The 20,434-nt window shown below is 37.8% G+C and overlaps 1 protein-coding gene and 1 long non-coding RNA gene across 7 annotated transcripts in view; one reads left to right on the forward strand and one right to left on the reverse strand.

The window, feature by feature from the left end:
• Positions 1 to 20,243, forward strand: part of LOC309877530 (protein transport protein Sec24D-like) — a 54,355-nt gene extending 34,112 nt beyond the window's left edge. For all 6 annotated transcript variants that reach the window (XM_082758952.1, XM_082758956.1, XM_082758953.1 and 3 more), the window contains 13 exons: positions 1,832 to 1,956; positions 5,031 to 5,222; positions 5,851 to 5,944; positions 8,029 to 8,145; positions 8,619 to 8,789; positions 9,591 to 9,687; positions 10,300 to 10,445; positions 11,918 to 12,056; positions 12,480 to 12,598; positions 13,853 to 14,032; positions 14,614 to 14,805; positions 15,357 to 15,446; positions 15,863 to 20,243. In XM_082758952.1, coding sequence (XP_082615078.1) covers positions 1,832 to 1,956; positions 5,031 to 5,222; positions 5,851 to 5,944; positions 8,029 to 8,145; positions 8,619 to 8,789; positions 9,591 to 9,687; positions 10,300 to 10,445; positions 11,918 to 12,056; positions 12,480 to 12,598; positions 13,853 to 14,032; positions 14,614 to 14,805; positions 15,357 to 15,446; positions 15,863 to 16,003 — 1,803 coding nt within the window. In that variant the 3' untranslated portion in view covers positions 16,004 to 20,243. The remainder of the gene's footprint in view (positions 1 to 1,831; positions 1,957 to 5,030; positions 5,223 to 5,850; positions 5,945 to 8,028; positions 8,146 to 8,618; positions 8,790 to 9,590; positions 9,688 to 10,299; positions 10,446 to 11,917; positions 12,057 to 12,479; positions 12,599 to 13,852; positions 14,033 to 14,613; positions 14,806 to 15,356; positions 15,447 to 15,862) is intronic.
• On the reverse strand, positions 5,142 to 15,990 carry LOC309877532. Its single transcript, XR_014317374.1, has 4 exons — positions 15,853 to 15,990; positions 14,572 to 14,803; positions 12,825 to 12,905; positions 5,142 to 5,209 (listed from the first exon to the last, which is right to left on the reverse strand). It is a non-coding gene; the product is annotated as an uncharacterized lncRNA (long non-coding RNA).
• Positions 20,244 to 20,434: the final 191 nt, after the last annotated feature.

The raw sequence follows: 20,434 nt of genomic DNA on the forward strand, positions 1-20,434 counted from the left end.
TCAAATTTGGTTCAGCTTTGCTGCTTTCTGCAGCTAAGCTTTTGAAAATGTGTATACTGAATAGCTCCATGCAATTTTCAGTTTTCTCTATTGAGTAACCTATGTTCATCATCACAGTCTTGCTTTCAGTGCAGTGAATTTGCCATATAGTTTAAATGAGGGAGCTTCTGTGATAAGCCATCCAGTATGGTTTGTCTTCTTGTTCCATAGACTCAGCAGAATGTTACAAAAAATAAATCTGATAAAATCAGCACTCACACTGGCAATGTTAAGTCATTAAATTTTAGAGAAGTTAACGTTATTTTATAATTATTTTCTCATTTTGCTCCAAGTTAGAAAAGTTTAGTTCTTTTATAAATCAGTTTAAGACCAGAACTGAAAAGCCATTTCCTTTTGTGCTTATCAAATGACAAGGATGAATGGCTAAAAAAAGTTAATAACAGCTGTTTTGCATTATTGTGCTCCTGCTCAGTGGATGTGGCAAGAGCACAAGTTCTCATTTCTGCCATATATTTGTCAGAAATTATGGAGGAATTCTTTATAAATAGCGATGTGCTACGAGAGTTCAGAAAGTAGCGTTTGATATGTTTTTTGAAACTAGAATCCAAATGCAAAAAACAGAACAGGTTTTAAAATTACTGTCTGGTTTTAGTTGACAAGAGTTAATCTTGATTTACGTGATTCAAATGAAGTGAGATCAAGGGTATAATGTTCAATTTTATGTGTTCTGAGGATATGAGTATGGATAAGTCATATTTCAAGGATTAGATGATTTTTTTCTTATATGGAGTTTTCTGCAGATTATTTGTAATGAGTATAATTTGGTAAGTGGTCAGAAGTCCTTATATGAAGGCAGTGAAATAGCATATGTAACTATAATGGAAAAGTTGTCCTGAACTTGACACCAGGTAATGACCACTACTCATCTTAATGAGAATTAGAAAAACTGAATTTAGGCATATGGCTAGGCCCATGATGATTACTGTTGCTATGTGCACTCTATATGATCTTCCTGGGCACATCAGTAAGCATTACATTGCTTTGTTTATAAACAAAAATAAAACAATCATCATCATCTTGTTAGTTACAGAAGCTTGGTCAGTAGTGTATATGACAATATGTATGCTACTTAAATGTCTCTTATGTACGACTGTGGCCAAGAAGCTGTGCCAAAAGGAATCCATACCAGTCTGAGTCACTGCTCTGTATGTAGCAGTTGCATACATTGAGCATTACACTCCAGTGCTTTAATTATCTTACAGAAAATCAGCTTATTCCTGAAAGTACAGTTTTCTTATCTGTCCAGAGTGTACTGGGGCATAAGAAAGCAAGACAGAGAGGATGCACATGAACACTTAGTGGTGCTAGAGATTGCAGTATTTTAATTCTGGTTCAGTACCTAAGTCACATTTTCTGTTTCCAGATTGGTTAGAAATTGCTTAACAGTTTTTAGAGGCAAATGTTAACAAAAACTGAATTTAAGCATTTCTGTAAACAAAATGATATTGTGTAAGCATATATGGAATACAGAAACAAATTTGTTTAAACACTTGAATTCCAATAGAAAATGCTAGTGTTTCGTCTTATCTAATAAACTTTTATCCTTTACATATTTTATTCTATTAGGATCTATTTTCCAGTAGTACAGTTTATTCCAAGGATGGTGCTTACCCAGGACATGCCATCTTTCTGTAATAATTACTCTTTCTAATTCATAGCATTTTTCAAATGACTAAACACAGTATTTAGATTGCCCTATGGTACCTTTTTGTAAATCTTTTTGACATAACAGGACACTGTCTAATTTTCCCTGTGAATATTTTTTCCATAGAATAACAAGCCTCCAAATCCACCAGCTTATATCTTCATGATTGATGTATCATACCGAAATATAAACAGTGGTCTAGTTAAACTCATATGCGAGGAACTGAAGACACTGCTAGATAAGCTTCCAAGGTAAAGAAACATACATGTGTTTTGCTTAATGTACCATACCACAGTTTTCAAGAAGCTATGCATGTTGAGAGGTAAAACCAAGAAAGTACAAAAAATGACAGAACGTACAATACAGGTATTTTTGAGGTGGTAGTGACTAAATGGTAATTTAAAAATTGCTGGCAGTTTTTGAAAAATTTAGATTGATATCTGGGTTTACGATATGAATGGAAGGAATGTGTTGTACTGACTGAACATGTAGCACTTTCTTTTCTTTTCCTGTACTGAACTCTAGTGGTATTATCAGCTAAGTCCCAGCTTGTAGTTTTGACTTTATGTGCTGTGGTTCTGTTTACTGCAGTGCTGCTGTTCTCGTTAGATTAAGCAGAGAAATACCACTAACCAGAATCTCGAGAAAGTAAAGTCTCTCTAAAACCAGTGTTGGTAGGTTGTATCTTTAGCTCTTTTTTTTTTTTTTTTTTTTTTTAATCAGCAGAACTTTGTTTTGTTGTGAGATTTTTCTGCCATGGTATGTATCTGAGAGGTGAGCAAATCTTGTAGGCAACTGACATTCTGTTAAGTATGGCATGTTTGCTATGTCAGCATTAAACGTGTAGTAGTACTATTACTACTGATCTGTATTAATCACAGTATATTACTTTAGTATAGTTTCATTTAGTTTTCAGTATATGTTTAGTGCAGTTTTCATTAATGAATAATGCTGACAGTTAAATGAAAGCAGTGGCAGTCAGACTGAAAAAATTAAGTAGACGAGGTGTTTCTTAGTTGAGGCATACAAAAGGATTGAAGAGCATACAGAAAGAAAATGCATTCCGAATAACAGTATTTATAGAGGGAGAACATGCTTAAGAAACAGAGGGAGCAAAGTGAGGAAGAGTGGGAGACAAGACCCTTGAGATAATCAGGGATATGTTAATCTTTTTATCATATGTGCTTGTCACATTTCACATATGTGATCTCTGCATGAAAGAAATTCCAGTTCAGGGTGGGGAGTTTGTCAGATGCCCATGTAAGACCATCCCTTGAGCACTTTGTCATTGAAAATTACACTGGAGACACGAGTGTTTGATATTGTCCTGCACATACATGTATCTCAGAGCTTTCTATCAGGATTGGTCATGACTCTGAAGATAATAAAAGGCCATGGGTATAGTAGCAAAAAACAAGTGGCAGTTTAGGAACACCTGGTGCTGAAGAAAGACACTTGCAAAAATATTCTGCTGTTATCACATGAGGTGAAAACATCATTCTGGGAATTCACCCTGTGCTCAGATTTCCGGGAGCCCAAATTCTTTAAGAGGAAAGACTTCTGGTTAACAGAGCAATGTATGTAACAAAAAGGCCACTGGTGTAGCGGCTTGTGGCAGGTAAGCCTGTGAGAATGGCTGAGAAATTAAAGCTAGCAAATAATGGATTAAGTTAGGTGTCTAGCTACTTTGTGTTAAAAGGGCTTTATGCTTCTGCAGATTTGCAGCACAGCAGCAAACATATTATTTGCTTGCTAGAAGTTTTAGGGCAGGCACTTTCAAATTTAGATGTTCTAAACCAGAATACTAATTCTCTGTTTAGATAAATAGAGAAATGTGTTTACAGAAATTCTGCTCTTGACCTCAGAAAATCAGGCTATTTGTACCAGTATGATTTTTTAGACATATAACTTAAAAACATTTGAGTGCATTTGATTCAGACATCTCATTCTGAGACACTAAAAAGAACTAAGTGTGTTAGCCATACAGGCAATCAGCTGCTGTGTTTGACAAGTGACCTTTGAAACAATGATAGAAGAAATCACATTGTATAGTGTACACTGCCACACTGTAAGGAGCAGTGTCTGATGAAATTGTCCCACATACCTGCTGTGTAACAGCATTGGAACCAGTAGGATGATGCGGCTATTGCTCCTTGAAGTAGGAAAGTGCTGTATGTGCCTGAAGTTAGGAATAACTTGTCCTGAATGCTCCCTGTTAATCACGTTACTTAGAAAATAGTAGTGTCTGATTGCTAGGAGTGATTAGAGACTTGCATTCAGAAAGGATGCATCTATGTGAGTAAGAGGATCTCAGAGAGATTATTTAAAATGCTTCTTTACAGAATGTGTTCATATAGAATATTGGTTTGTTTTAAATCAAAAGTAGCTCCTTTCTCATCCAGCGGTTTCCACAAAACAGGAATGGTGGCTTAGCATTCTTTATTGACATGCGTGTTAAAGATCGTAGACGTGAAAAATCGTTTCCCTCCCAAGCTCAAGGTTTTAAGTGAAGCTTGTAAAACCAAGAGAATGTGCTATTTTAGAAGTAATTAAGACTGATTTTTGGAATTTGACGTAATAAACTTAGGGCTGCAAACCCGGTCTCACTAGTTTTATTAATGATGCTGCTACTAATGACACACTAGCTAGTGCTTAGGGGAGTTACCTCCTGCAAAAGAGCTCCTGAGCTCACTGCTCACAGTGTTCTTGCAGGTGAGGTGTAGCTCGCAGCAGCAGTTTGTGAGCTTTAGCTGGCCTGGGAACACAGCAGGAATAACAAAAAATTTCTACAGTACACTTCCTGTATGATGCACAGTTATGAGGGATCCAAGACCTTTTGCTGCTTAAAAGCAGTCCTGCCAAAGCAGAAGATTGGTGACTTTCAGGCTTCAGTGCCTCAGACATTATTGAAGCCTAGTAACTGCTCTCTCAAGGCACTGATCATTAGTGTCACTGAATTACAGTGTATTCTAAATAAAGCTGATTTTCTGATTGTAAAGGATTGTCCTGTTACCTCTTTTCCATGTTTTGAAGATATAGTCTATTCTTTATCTTACATTCTCTAGCCTGCTTGAATGGGATGCACAGTTGATAGGGTTGACTTTAAGATATATATTAAAAAATAAAATTACAACAGTTGATTTAATCAGGTTGTTTTAATTTGACTGGAGGCAAAGACTGGGACAATTACATCTGTTTGGTTGTTTGCTTTGTTGCTCCCAGTACAGATAATGATCTGAAAGCAGCCCCGCATTTCAAAGTAATGCTCTTATTGCAAGGCCAGAGTTTCAGAATTTTAACCACTTTTTTTTTGTTTTTCTCACAGAGAAGAGCAAGAAGAATCCTCAGCAATTCGAGTTGGTTTTGTCACTTATAACAAGGTCCTCCACTTCTTTAATGTAAAAAGCAACTTAGCTCAGCCTCAGATGATGGTGGTCTCGGATGTTGGAGAAGTTTTTGTTCCTTTGCTGGATGGTTTCCTTGTTGACTTTCAGGAATCACGATCTGTTGTTAACAAGTAAAGTACAACAATTCCATATCTGAATAAGAGCTGAATGCTTAGAATAGACATTTTCCCCTTTAGTCAGGTGTGTTACAGGGTTTTGGAGGATGCGTGGATTTGCTGAAATGCTTTACAAGTCAGCAGATGCGCCAAGTCCTGCATTTCCACATTTGAGGAGAAACAAAAGTGGTAGCAGCAACTTGCAGTGCTGAATTTGAAAGCCTGTTTAGACGAGCTGTGAGCCAGGCATCTTCAGCTCTGCTTTGTCTGAAGTGGGAGGGCAAGTTGTGGCTTTGTGCCATGTTGAATGTTTTTCCTGGTTTTCCTTCTATATATGTGATGTATGCCTAGGTATGATCTAAAGACTATTAAGTCTTTATCCATACCTGAACTCCTTTATTTTTAGCTATTTTTGATTTAATGCATGTTCCTTTATGTTACCAGCTTTGAAATAATGCATTTCAATAGAATTCTAAAATTCATGTTTAATTTTATTCCGGCTGGAATCCTAAGAAATCAAAATTTTTAAGTATAAACTTGCATGGAAAAGAAATTCCTCTATGAAGACTTGGTATGTCACATTTTTGGGGATTATCCCAAATATGCTAACCAGTTGAGACACTGAACCTTTCTTCTTTCATAGTTTGTTGGACCAGATTCCAGAGATGTTTGCAGACACTAATGAGAGTGAGACCATCTTTGCTCCTGTTATCCAGGCTGGCATGGAGGCACTAAAGGTTACAATGTTCCTCTCTGTCAAAGTAGTTCTTTAATTAGAACAAGGCATGATAACCTATAGCTTGCTAAAGACCAGTGCCAAATCCTTCTACAAATCATAATGGGAAATTAGAAAAAAAAATAAAAAATCACTGATTGTTTCCAGCACTGATGTCCCATTATTGTAACAGCACCTTTGAATTCCTTTTGTTTAGAAAGAACTGACAAGTGTAACATCTATTTCCAGATTCTCCTTATTGAGGGAAACCAGTCATAGAATCACTTAAGTTGGAAAAGACCAGTTTGGTTTCTTATTCAGCATTTAAGAGATAAGGTGTTTAGTCACTACAGTATAATTAATATAACTAATAGATAACTCGGGATGTTTGTACAGACTTCTAGATGCATCTAAGTAACTTGCTGTATGTCAGGGATATCCCTTGAAATGCTGGCATTTCTGTGGAGCGTTGCCAATTAAAAGAATGACACAGATTGATTTATCTGTGAGCTCAAACTGAGTAGATATATTGAGCCAAAATTGTACAGCATCTCTCAAATCCCATTTCTTAAATATGTAACTGATACTTGTTTTCTTCTTACTCGTAGTAGAATGTATGTGTGCAAAATATTTATACATTTGGTTACCACTTCTATCAAGATGTTCTTTCCCAGTATTTGACTTCTACAAAACAAACTTAACACCCATAAATGTAAATTTCCTTTTGATGTTGTTCCTATAAAAACACTTCTCAAATAAACTTCTTATTTAACTAGTATTTTAAAGTTATAAGTTGCAAGGATGCTCCCTGGGAATCATTAATACGCGTATACATGTGTTCAAGAAAATAACTAATCTGAGAAGAATAAAATATATTCTTCTTTGAGATTCATAAATCTTTAGAAATTGTATATGCATCTTGGACACATTGTCAAAAGCAGTGTTAGTAATTCTTGATGTGTATGGCGGTAACTCAATCTTGCGTTCTTTAGAGACTACTTTTAAGAGTAACTGAAATTGGCATTCATGATTAAAGGTAACCGTGCTATTACAGGTGAGATTCAGCTCTGTTAAAAGTAAGATAGTGTCTTTGATTGCGTTTCTGCCATAGTTAGCAAATTCCTAGTTTTCCCAGAAGAATGCCATGGCTTATTTTGAAATGTGGAGTATCTTGTGGATATATTAAGATCTGGAGGGGAAAGAGTACCAAAGCCCATTTGTGTCAGTACTCTCAGGTATTACATTTTTAAACTAGATGTGTGGTTAAGCCTGGAGCAGGAAAAGGGTAAATGCCTCCTTCCTTCCTTTCACCTTCACCCAACTTCTTCAGTGCTTAAGGATTTAGAATTCTGAAGACTAACCAGTTTTCATTCCTATTAACTGTCTCAATATCAAGTGAAAAACTGGATTTTGTAAATTTTGGTGGAAGAGCTTGTTAGCAGTACAAAGATGCTTGTGGTATGGCTACCGTTGCTATTCCCTTCTTTGGAATTGAAGGGTTTTTGTCAGCAGTTTGCCGTCCCAGTTTGCAAATCCTATGGCCTCATTAGAGTTCTAGATAACAATTGAAAACTTGAGTAAAAGCAGCTTTTACTTTATTTCTTAGTGACAAGAGTCAATGTTAATCACAAGTTTTGATGCTCTACATTTTAGTGTAGTTTAAATGTGGAATCTAGTCCAGGAATGTAATTGTTATTCTTCTCTAAAAATACAGTGGATAACAGTGCACCCACACTGAAGAAGCAGTATTTTTTTAACCTTTTATCCTTGTTGCTTGCTGCATAATGCTTGTATCTAACTAAAATGTCTCTAGGAGAGGTACTTCTAGTTTTGCCCACCAAGATTTTAGTGTCCCATGTAGGAATTACTGTACCGGTGCATCGTCCAAAGGATCTGTGTTAGACTGAGTTATTTACTGACACAAAATTCCCAGTTTGTTTTGGGATTTCACTTCCATCAAGTGTAAAGACTAAATGAATGGTTTGGCTCTGAAGAACTTTTGCAGAAGGTTTGCACTGTTCTTAGAGATACCACAGCATATGAATGAAAATTAGGCTTGTATATCTGAGTAATAGAATAAATGTCAATATGGTGTCTTTGCAACAGGCTGCAGAATGTGCTGGAAAATTGTTTATCTTCCATTCTTCATTGCCAACTGCGGAAGCACCAGGGAAGCTGAGAAACAGAGATGACAAAAAACTACTCAATACAGATAAAGAAAAGGTATTTTCTACTTGGAGTTCACAGGAGACTGCTATTACACTAAATTCCTCTAGTAGAGCCTTGGTCTTTTTCACTTCTTTTCTTTTACAAAGAATTGTTGTTTAAATATATAATACTCCCATGTTACACTGTGCCCTGATGATTTAGGTATAAACATATAGGGATTGGCCCTACGAGAACTATGAGGCTAAAGTATGGGCCAGGCAGCAACACCCATCAGTAAAGGAAATCAACCAGCTGCAAATAATTCCACCTTCCAAGAGCCTTTGCTACCTGCAAGGTGTGATTTAGTTCTACAAGAACAGACTGAGTTTTCAATGCATATATGTGGTGATAGAATGTATGAGCAGGGGCAACATCATTACAATCAAATCCATGTCTCGTTTTTATTTTTCATTCTGGTATTTGGATTGTGATTGTCTACCAACAGTATCTAATGTTATCACATTTGTATTTTTTTTAATTCTGTGCAGACACTCTTCCAGCCTCAAGTAAATTATTATGAGACTTTAGCCAGAGATTGTGTGGCTAACGGCTGCTGCGTGAATTTGTTCCTCTTCCCAAATCAGTACGTGGACATAGCCTCCCTGGGTCTTGTCACAATGTACACTGGAGGAACATTGTACAAGTACAACAATTTCCAGGTAAGTGATGCGAGTTTCCTACCAATCAGATAGTAACACCTGGGGACTGGTTGCTTTTATTTCAAAGCATGCTTTGACAGCGTAAATGTAGAGCAACTCTAGAAAAATTATTTATAGACCCCAGGGGATAAAATTCAAAATGTAGAAACAGCAGATCAGGCGCAAATAAATATATTGAGACTGTAATTTTACTTCTGCATAAGTTGGTTGGTATCTTAAAATTAAACCTGCTTACCTACATATGGTGACATCTGAGCAGGGTAGTTAATTACTCCTGCATTTACAGTTCAAAATGCTTATGATAAAGACACTACTCCCCCCCCCCCCCCCCCAAAAAAAAAAAAAAAAAAGGCAAAGAAATTGTATACAACACTTGTTTAAAATTTCATGTGAATTTTCATGTGGAATAGGGGATTCTCTCCGTGTCATCAGCTGATCTGCAAAACCAGTTTTTGCTAAGTGAACAAAACTAATTATTAAAGCTGTACCACAAAATCCCATCTAGCCTGTCAAGGGTAGGTGCAAGGATGGATGTTACTGGAAACAGGTTTGATTGAAAGGAATCCTGCTTGACCAAGCTTAGAGATGAATTAACAGTGGATACTTGCACATCTTTGTTTCTGTTAATAAAACAGCAACTGGCATTTCTTGCCATTTTTAAGAGAAGAGATGTTACTTGTGAAAAGATTTGATGGGGGGTGAGGGCAGGGGCAGAGTTCACAGCAGGCTGAGGGAGTGCTGGATTTCTGCTGGTTTGCTGCCACCCCTTGGTGAACTGCAACTTGTGCTTTACACTTTCAGCTCAGTTCTGATAGCCCCCAGTTCCTCACCGACCTCAGGAAGGACGTAGAAAAAAAGACCGGCTTTGATGCAATAATGAGGGTTCGGACAAGTACAGGTAACAGTACCGTTGGGAATGAAAATAAATATGAATGCATGTGAGAATATATAACTGTAAATAACACAGTGCTGAAGTGCTCTACAGATCACTTGTAACATCAAGCTTCCTGTTTTAACTTCATTATGTACCTTTTGAACAGTATAGACTGGTAAAATGAGTGTGCCCTTACTGTATATACCTGCAAATACGATTAAGGTTTCTGATCACTATGCATGCATCCTGAAATGCAAATAAGTTGTACAAAAGAGGGTGTTGTTGCTGGACACTTGCATATTCTTTCGTTATTTCAAATTAAATTAATGTTCTTACTTCTCAACCAATCATTCTTGCCTCAAATGCAAGTATTTGAGAAATACAGACACACAAAACAGCCAGGTGAACAGTGCAAAAGGTTCTGGGTGTCTCTGAGCCATAGCACCTCTTCATGGCCCATCAGAACAGTGAACAGCTTGTCCTCACAGAAGGTGTTGACTGAGGTTGCACACGCATGAGGGGAAATGGTTCACATTTTAGTAAGCAAAATTGAATGACCAAAAAAGAAGTCACAAAATAATGTCACTTGTGATTTTTAAATAAAATAATATATTTTTTGTTTTAATCTGGCTACAGGCTTCAGGGCTACTGACTTCTTTGGTGCCATTTACATGAACAACACCACAGATGTAGAAATGGCAGCAGTTGACTGTGACAAGGCAGTGACAGTAGAGTTCAAACACGATGACAAACTGAATGAAGACAGTGGCGCTTTAATTCAGGTAAAAAAAAAAAAACAACTTAATGACATACCATGTCTTGAAATTGAGAGTAAGAACTACTGCAGCCATAATAATAAAAAAGACGTTATGCCGAGGCACTGAGGGGAGGAAGGTACAGCTTGCACAGACTCTGATGTCATAGTACCACTAATAAGGTAAGCCAAAGATTGCGAACTTGCAATGCCATAACTTGCTGTTCCGAAACTCAAGAGGTCTGTGCTTCCCTTCTTATTCTGCAATAGGGCATGCCTCAGTAATAGTTCCTGGAAATGCAGATTAGGCAATAATTAAAACTGGCATTTCTCTGCTTACTTGCCAACACTTGTGATATGCCTGTGCCTAAGAAAAGATGTGCCCCAACCATCAGCAGATAATGCAACATTGCCATTTACTGTTCTAGGTATTTTGTCATGACATTTTTCTTTTATTAACAGCAGAAAATGTTACAGCTTGCAAGGTTTTGAACTTACTTAAGCTATGGAATTATCTGAGCGTTCATTTCTGCTCTGCTTAGCTTTTATCTTGCCCCTATAAATACCCTTCATAGGCTAGCAGTTAATCCTTGCACAAAAACAGTACTGTGGAACATCCATTTTGGTATGTCTGCCATCACTTCATGAAGCAGTGCTGCAGCATTGACAGGAAAAGTGCGTGCCATGTAGATGTTGTGTTTACCTGGCTTCCCTGTGACAGAGACATGCAGCAGATCCAGTGCATGCCTGACTGCAGTCAACTGCAGTTGGTATTTGCCTTGCAGACTTCAGTTTGTAGCTGTAGATGATGACGAGATTCTTTTTTGATTGCGGTGCTACGAAATGAGCGTGTGCCAGCAAAATGTTAGTAGTCAGGAAAGCCTGAGCTCAGTTCCTTTACTTTTCATACTTGGAAATGGGTTTCCCGAAATGCTAACGATACATTAAAGCAGAATTGGCATCATAAGCAAATTCTTAAATAATCCCTCCAATTTTAATATATAAGTCAGTGGAAGGGATGAGATACAGGGGTGGGGTTAGAAGGATTTCATGTCACTTCATAAGCAATTTATTCATGTAAGAAGACCCCCTTCACTTTTCAAGATCACTAAGTTTTTGTGTTGCTGTTGCTGATAACATGCTTTACAAATTTTCAATCAGTGGTCTCTTGTTTTCAGATGATACCATCAGTATGTAGCAAATGAGAGAGTAATAATCCTTTCAATCAGTCATGTATTTGTATACTTTTATGACACACATACTTTTAAGGCTAATAATTTTTATAATGCATTTACATGTCTAATCTACTTCCACAAAATGTACAGGTATGGTGTTTTTCTAGTTAGTTAATGCTGAAGCGGCACTACTAGGCTGGGCTGTCCTTGGGAGTAATTACATGCCTTTGATGCACAAAGTGGTGGCTCTTACACAATGGACACTTTGAGGACTGACTTTTTGTTTTAAACTTAAAATGAATGGTAATTGGCTTATCTGTTGCAGTGTGCTGTCCTTTACACATCAATAAGTGGACAAAGAAGACTGCGCATACACAATATTGGTTTAAACTGTAGCTCCCAGTTAGCTGATGTCTACAAGACTTGCGAGACTGACGCACTTATCAACTTCTTTGCTAAGTCAGGTAAAGTTATAGCAGATTGGTTTTGTTTCGTTTTTGCTTTCTCTAGGGGTGGAAGAAGAGGAAGGTAGGAGAGATGAAGTGATTGCCTAGTGGGAAATTGTGTTTTGTAACTTGCTGTTCCAAGCCTCAGCAACTTGCAACTCTGTTACAAAGTAGAAAAGAGAACTAGATTATGTATTCAGATATACATGCCATAAAAATAATTCTGGGGAAGGTAGCTAGAAACAGGTAATGCACGAAAGTGTATAGGCCTTTCTTTGTGAAGATTAATAGGCATCCTCTAAAATGATACAGGAAAGACTGAAAAGGGACTCAGAAAGGTAAGTTTTACTATATTAAAAACTAATTAAAAACTAGCAAAATGTGGATACTCTAAAAGCGTGTCTGTTATTAACATACTCTTTTGTTCTTCTGTATTTGTAGCTTTTAAAGCTATTCTAAGCCAACCCCTGAAGACAGTCAGAGAGATCCTGGTCAATCAGACAGCTCACATGCTGGCGTGTTACCGCAAGAACTGTGCCAGCCCATCAGCAGTAAGCCAGGTGAGGATGCCCCTGCCTAAGTTAGGCTATTGCAGCAGAGGAACAACCACCCCTGCAATGTCAGCAGTGCCAGAAAGGGAAACTGCAGGACATACTTCTCCTTTTTTCATCTTCTTTCAAGTCTAATTAATGGCAGGTTTGATTCAATGGTAGCAATTGCAGCATATGGAGGCTGTTCTGGGACAAATGGCAGTGCCAGTGAGGAAGCTGATTACCATGCTCATACCAGACAGATGAGACAGCTGGTTTTCTTCCTGCTGAAATCATATGCTAGTTCACAACAAAAGTTTTTATTTTTCTTCTTACACTGTTTAAAAAAAAAAAAAAGAAAAGGCATTTTGATTTTTGACAATTAAGACTGTTGTCAAAGTTGAAAATAGCATTGTAACTCAGTAAACAATCTGAATTTATGTGTAGCGCTCTCAAAGACTGCTGGAGGGATAAATACCCGATGTCCAGATGGGACCATACTCCTAGGGAAAAAAATCCACAGTGATTAAAATACAATTCAACAACTTCCCCCCCCCCTTTTTTTTTTTTTTTTTTTAACTGTTACCAAACAGTAGTAAGAAGCTCTGTAAACATGGTTACTTTTATTCCATGCTAGTTGAAAATTCTTTGAAATGTAGTAATCATCAGTTCCCTCTTTATATATATAGAGAGAGTACTGGGGGGGAAGTTTACTGAATAAGGTGCTTTCAAATTATTTCAGCAACTGTTTCTGGAAAAAAAAGTACTTTCCCAATTCAAAAAAAGATCCAAAGTTGGATGGACTAAACTCCAATCCTATAAACCTTTAAACCTGAATTTTTCTTACAACTCCCAAGATATCGCCACATATTTTCCAGCTTTTGAGGCACTTCAAAAGATTGCTGGAAGAGGTGGCATTTTTCCTACTTTTCTGAATAACGATTGGCTATTTTCTATATAAATGCTGAAGTTAATAGCGAGGCTGCAGCACTCCCACCAATCTCGGAGGCATTCCATTTAGAGGTTATTATTTTCCTTTGGTCTTCTCTAAGCTGTATTTTCCAATTAGGCTTTTACATACCATGTAATGTGCTTCTAAGAATCCCAAGTCTGGGCAATAAATCACTTAGTCTCAGTGAAGACCAAATGTTAGAGACAATACCTGTGAGATATCTAGACCTATATTTCCCCTCCTATTTTTTTAAATCAAAGAAAAGAATTAAGCAGTTGTATGTTTGAAAGCACATGAGATACACTAAACAACACATCTTCCCTGCCCCTCAGCTCATCCTTCCAGACGCGATGAAGGTGCTGCCAGTGTACATGAACTGCCTGCTCAAGAGCTGTGTGCTTGTTAGCAGACCAGAAATTCCAACTGATGAGAGAGCTTACCATCAGCAGCTGGTCATGGCCATGGGAGTGGCTGACACCCAGCTCTTCTTCTACCCCCAGCTTCTGCCAATTGTAAGTGTGCTGCCTGCACATCTGTTCATTTTCAGTGAGATGGCTTTCAGTGTGCTGTGATGTTTTACATTGTACAGATGCAGATTTTCTTTGTGCTAGGCAAGTGTTATATGACCAAGCTGGACTGTATTTGTACAGTGATGTAGTTGCTAGCTGATAAAAATAGCTGAACTAATTTAAGGAGGGAGGGCAGAAACTCTAGTTTAAAGTAAATGGGTAAGCAGCTTGACAGCAGCATCTTACTTTTAGTAAGATGTCTTACTAAGATGTCTTAATGCTGTCTTACTTTTAGTAAGATGCTGTACTTTTAACAAGATTTTTGCCCAGGCTTAAGGAAAGGTGCCTGCTTTATTAAAGCTCAGCACTGGTATGCAAGCATCTTTATACTGTGGGGAAGTCTTCCTTAGCATGCAATGTGTAAACTGACAAAAGTGTGACTGCTCTCTCTCTATATTCCTGTCATCTGGAAAGGAACCACTAAGGCATGATAAACTTTTTATCTTTACTTTTTCTTAGTGTCTAGTTGGAGCATCAGTTACCTTAAAATCACCAGGTTTGCAACTCTGACTTTTGTCCCACAGCACAGCCTAGATCTGAAGAGTGACGCTTTCCCAGCTGCTGTCCGCTGCTCTGAGGAACGTCTCTCAGAAGGAGGTGCCTTCATTCTGGCCAATGGTCTGAGCATGTTCCTGTGGCTGGGGGTCAGCACACCCCCAGAACTCATCCAGGGGCTTTTCAATGTGCCATCCTTTGCACACATCAGCACAGAAGCTGTGAGTATATGAAGAGTGGTTTAGTCAAATTTTTGACTAAACCAAAAGACTGGTTTAGTCAAGTTTTTCAGACTTTATGATTTATGCTACTCAGAGACCAGTGACAGGGATTTTCAGCATTCATCATTCAGCTAAAAGCAGAAACAGGTGACCAGCAGAAGGTATTAAGACACCAAAAGCAATACAAAAAACTGTAGTAAGCTTTTACCCTTTGAGTAATTACAAAAGAGAAGCTTTCAAAGTATCTTAAACTTTCACTATGACAGATACTAAAATCCTATTGAATATGTATTGCTCAGGCAGGAACAAAGCACTTGGTAATAGCCAAAGTGTCTCCTGATAATGAATTTTAACACTGCGATTACTTCAAACTGAAAAATGCGTTATAGACAGATGAATTACTCTACAAGGTTTTGTGGAAGAGGTGGCACTTCCCAGTTTAGAATGAAATGCACAGTAAGTCACATCATAAATATCAGCAACTGGTCTTGTATGAATTTGTAAGAGATGCAACTGGAATATAACAACCTGCACTGCTTCACTTCTAACAGACATTACTGCCTGACCTGGACAATCCATACTCTAAGAAGGTTAAGTCAATAATGGAGCACATCCAGAGCCAAAAGCCCTACACCATGAAGGTAAGACTTGTCTGCCTCAACTGGTTCCTCACAGCTGCTGAACAGAACAGGACAAGCTTTGATGAAACTTCTCTGTAGCTGTACAAGGCTTTACATACCAGGAATGGCCCTGTACGCCAGGGAGTTCCAGCATGCCTTCTAGGGCCAAGTACCTCAAATGTACCTAGTTCTCCATCCAAGGCAGTTTTCAGAGATAGGCAGTCTGAAGGTCACCGTTTTCACTGTGCAAACCTTACTTTGCACTAGCTGTTGGCTGCATGCAAGTCTCGCTTCTGTGTTCTTAAACACAGCTACTGAAATGTGGGGATTTATTAATGTGTTCCCCCCCCGCCTTGGTAGGGCATAATAGATACAGAAAAGTGGTACTAGCATTTAGCATGACTGTATCCTAAATATATTTATTTACCTCTTTTCAGCTGATGATAGTGAAACAGCGGGAACAGCCAGAGATCCTTTTCCGACAGTTCCTGGTAGAAGACAAGAGTATTTATGGAGGAGCTTCTTATGTGGATTTCTTATGCTGCATTCACAAAGAGATCTGCCAGCTGCTCAATTAAGGAAACCTTGAGTACATAATTTGTCAGTTGCTTTTTGATTTTGCAAGAGGGACAGTAATTGGTGCCTGAAGGGTGGCCCACAACCTCACTGTACCCAGGCATTCTGCTGTGCTTTACTGAACCTTTTCTGTGCTCTTTTTGTACAGTTTCATTTCACACAACTCTCACTGAATATTTAGTTTACTTACTCAGCTGTAGAATAGGAAGTTCTGCACTCAGGTATTAATCTTTCAGAAGTCTCAACTTTTTCTCTAAGTTGAATTGCCAGATTTCAAACTGTCAATGCTTAAAAGCATATGATATGCATTTTCAAGTATCAAAATGCAATTTAGAAAACTAATTATTCCTTTTGCTAGTCATGAAGTGTTCTAAGAGCCAGGAAAGATGCTAAAAAATTTTACATAGAAGAGGAAGAAGTTATAAGACACTGCTTTTTCTAAGGCATACAGGTGAATAAGTTTTATGGCAATCCTGTAGTTTGATTTGAGTATTTCAATGTCCTGCATGTAAATTTTCTAAACAATAACTTGTCCTTTCCAGGAAAAGGGGGATTATTAAATTCTACAGAAAGAGTTCTGGGTAACCTTCTACACCCATGGTTACTCACAACACAAAAATGCCTCGGTTTGTATAAAATTGGACTTGAGTAAGTTTAACAATGGACCACAGGACAAATGGTATTCGAACAATGCTTATTCTGAGTTGCACAGTTAATGCCACACTGTTATAGTACAATTTCCCAGTCTTAAGGGCAGCAGTTATTTTAAAATGCTATTTATGCTCAATTTTGAAAATTGAGCTTTATGTTAACTGGAATACTCCTAATACTAAACATCTGCTTCCCTCAAAATTACAGTGGCAGGTCAACCATAAGACAGTTGACACATTAACCAAAGGTTAGTTCTGGTGCTATAAAAAGTAATACCAGTCCTATTACAGTGACCTCCTCTCAAGCAACTGATTTATTCATCAGTCAGTGCTTTGAAAAATAAACTTCTGCAAATATCAATATTTAAGGTAGAATTTAGAAAGCCAAAATCCTTGTGCAAGGATGAGCTGTTTACCTCAGACATTTCTTCAGGCTGGTTGTAGCTGTAGGACCAATGCCTCCGCAGGTGAAGTCTGAACTTCTGCAAGCTTGAAAAGCTGTTGTTACAAATACCAGTGTTTCACAGACAGACAGAAAACTGCCTCAAAAGAAAGAATCAGACTTGGGTCTCAATTAAAAAAGAAGTGCCTTTGACCATGCTAGTGTCACTAAGTAGTATTAATGATTTTCATGTATAAGATAAGCAGGTCAATGCATATTTTTGGTTTGACAGCTTATCAGAACAGTTGTGTCCTTGTGCATTGAGTAAGAACTCTTACAACAAAGGGATGTATTACAAAAGGATACTCAAACTGAATTTAACTGTCAAACCGAGCACTTTGTGGCCAAAGATGTTACCTTGTAAAAAGTATTTGTTGCCTTTCCCCCATCAGTGTACTTTGTAAAAATGACACCAGCAACTCTAAGTGTAAAGACATAAGCAGTTATTAAATGTAATTACTATGTACATTTATTCTGTCATAGACTAAGGTCTTTTTTTTTTTTTAATGCTCTTAGCCTTTGTCAAAAGCTACACGGTACCTCTTAAACAGCAGCATCTAGAACTAGTACCCTGGGACACTGTACAGGGCTGTTTTAAAGAACTAGCAATGGAAACTGGCCTCAGGGTTCACACAACAACTCCCACACAGCAAAACAACATAAAAGGATCATAAAGAAACGTTAGAGGCAAGGAAAAATGGCAAAGTTAAATTAGCAACAAGAATTAATTCCTATACAGCACAAATATTTTTGATACATGTCCAAAAGCAAAGAGTTCCTATTTTTATAGACTTGATTGTTGGCTAAGCCAATTGTTTTACAGCTATAATAATGAGATGTGATACATAATTTGACAAATTACTAAAAAGTATTTAATAGACTCTTTTCATTTAATAAGCTCAAATAGGCACTAAAAACTAGTGGCCTGGCAAGTCAGTATTACGTATTAAAGCTAATTTTTACACTGTCCTTCACACACACAAAAAAAAAATCTCAGACATCTTCCATGAATTTGGAAGAAGCAACAACTGAGCCATTTGTTTTGCTAACTGGTGGAATCACAACAGCATCTATGTAATTATACTACCCCCTGCTTTTTTGGTTTCAGGCACGAGGAAAGAAAAGCAGCTGTCAAAATTATACTTGAAAGAACAAAAATAACAGCAGTTAATACTTATTCAGATACTTCCATCCTCATTTCTTGTATCTTTTTTTTTCCTTAGATCAGTGTAACAGAGTATAAAAAAAATCTTCCCCTCCTTCATTGTTTGTTTCCAATTGTCCTCTCATAGCGGTGGGTGTTCGGGTTTATGTCCTTGCACAATAGAAAAACATCTACAGCCTTCAAACATCTACGGCCTACTCAAAGAAGATTTGAGTAGAAACCAGAAGACGAGATCCATCACAAGCAGTGTGACATTTTACTCCTTCCGTCTGACACACACAAATTTAGTAAGAATGTAATGAGACTGCAGAACCATTACGTACACCCACGTACCTTTTCTGTACCACCCGTTACTTATCCTTTGACTTTCTGCCATTAAACTCCCATTTTCAGATCAAAATTGTTTGCAGCCCAAACTCCACTGAACAAAGTGTTCAGTGACTGAACATAAACACTGAGCCCATGTTCACGATACTGCATTGGAGAAAAACCTCAGAAATCCCCAAGAGCACTGCATCTCCCACATTTCAACCAACTTACCACAGCTGGCTGTATCCGAGGCAGAAACAATTCTTAGGCTGATGGCTGGATTTACACACAATGATTTACAGTTGACTGATGTTTTGAAATCCCTTTGACACAAAATGCTAAAACATCCCGAGTATCTTGTCAGTGCAATTGTCAAAGCCTGCACCTAATTCACAGAGGGCGTATAAGATATTCAAAGTATTACAAGCCTCTTCTAGAATGGAGAGGCATGACAAGATCCAGACAGGCGTCCCAAATCAGACTGGTGGCATTATGCATTTATTGAAACTGGAAACGAAACTTGTTAGACTTTTTAATCTTCAAGAATAACATGCTCAAATTAAGTTGCTTACAGTAAGTGAAATATTCATCACTTCACCAATTATGATCGTTATCCTACTTCTGTTAAAGTGTTAAAACTGAGAAGTTAAATGACAACTGGTAATAAAATTCAAAGCTTTTCATCTCTAGTCATCACTTTATATGTAGCTCAAATCATCAGTGATTAAACAGTAAAAACATTTTTTTTTTTAAAGTGGAGTAAAAAACAGTGCAGTATTTTCTAAGTATCATTCCACAACCACAAGTATGTTACATCCATGCATTACTGTCTTACCTTTAGAGGCACACCACCACTGTTGAAACAGCACCTTCAGAATATGACCAGAAGGCGTCTTTCCTTCACAGGTGACAAGCAGGAAGCTTTATTTTCTTGCCAGTTAACCTCTATTAGAAAAGTAAGGCAAGTTGCTTGTTACCAATGTAAACATTACAATTCCTTGGTGTAGTTGGCCCATCCAAATGGGATCTAACACCCTCTGGAACAGTAGACTTTTCTTTTTTCCCCTCTTACACTACTTCAGCTATTTCAGCTTTGAAGGAAAACCACGGAAACTCAACTTCACATATTCAAGAGGGATTTCCTAGAATTGTTTACAAGACCATGTGTAATTAATTTCTTGTCACAAGTCTCAAGCAACATCCCTGCTTCTGCAAATCCGATACAGACACAGGGCTCATTTGGTTCTTTTTTAGGTCTCATCTTCAGTGCGGCCCACTTTTCTATGTTAAGAGCAGTCTAAGAACCAAACTACCAGCTAAGGACATAGGATTAAAAGAAGGAAATGAAAATTAATATTTTCTACTAACCAAGGAAAAAAAAAAAAAAAGCCACAGGCTACCTTCTTAAGATTAAGTGTCCTCAGTATTTACTTTTTGAGCAAGAACATGATTAGTGCAAAAATCAAGACGAAAATGTTTTCTTACTGTGGCATAACACAACTACTAAGTGCTGTTCTCAGTAGTGTTCAGCAGACTTTGCTGACAGCCAAGTGAACACAGTGCTTAACCAGCCCCCCTCCTCCCTTCCCCTTCCAGTCCTTCTTCAGCTTTCTGGATCTAACAGGAAGAAACAAAATGTAAGCTACAGGTGAGTTTCATTTACCCTTTAACAGCCCCTTAATACATACAACACCAAGGCAGTGACACTGACCAGATCCTCCCTGCTAAGATTTCATGCCCTGAAAGAACACTTCAGTAACTGCCCCCCCCCCCCCCCCTTTTCTTTTTTGAACAGCAGACAACCACAATGGTAGGAAACCACAATGGTAGGAAACCACAATAAAACTTACTTATTCCAAAACCTTAA

This window comes from Aythya marila (assembly GCF_965140915.1).
Source record: "Aythya marila genome assembly, chromosome: 4".
Taxonomy (NCBI): Eukaryota; Metazoa; Chordata; class Aves; order Anseriformes; family Anatidae; genus Aythya; species Aythya marila.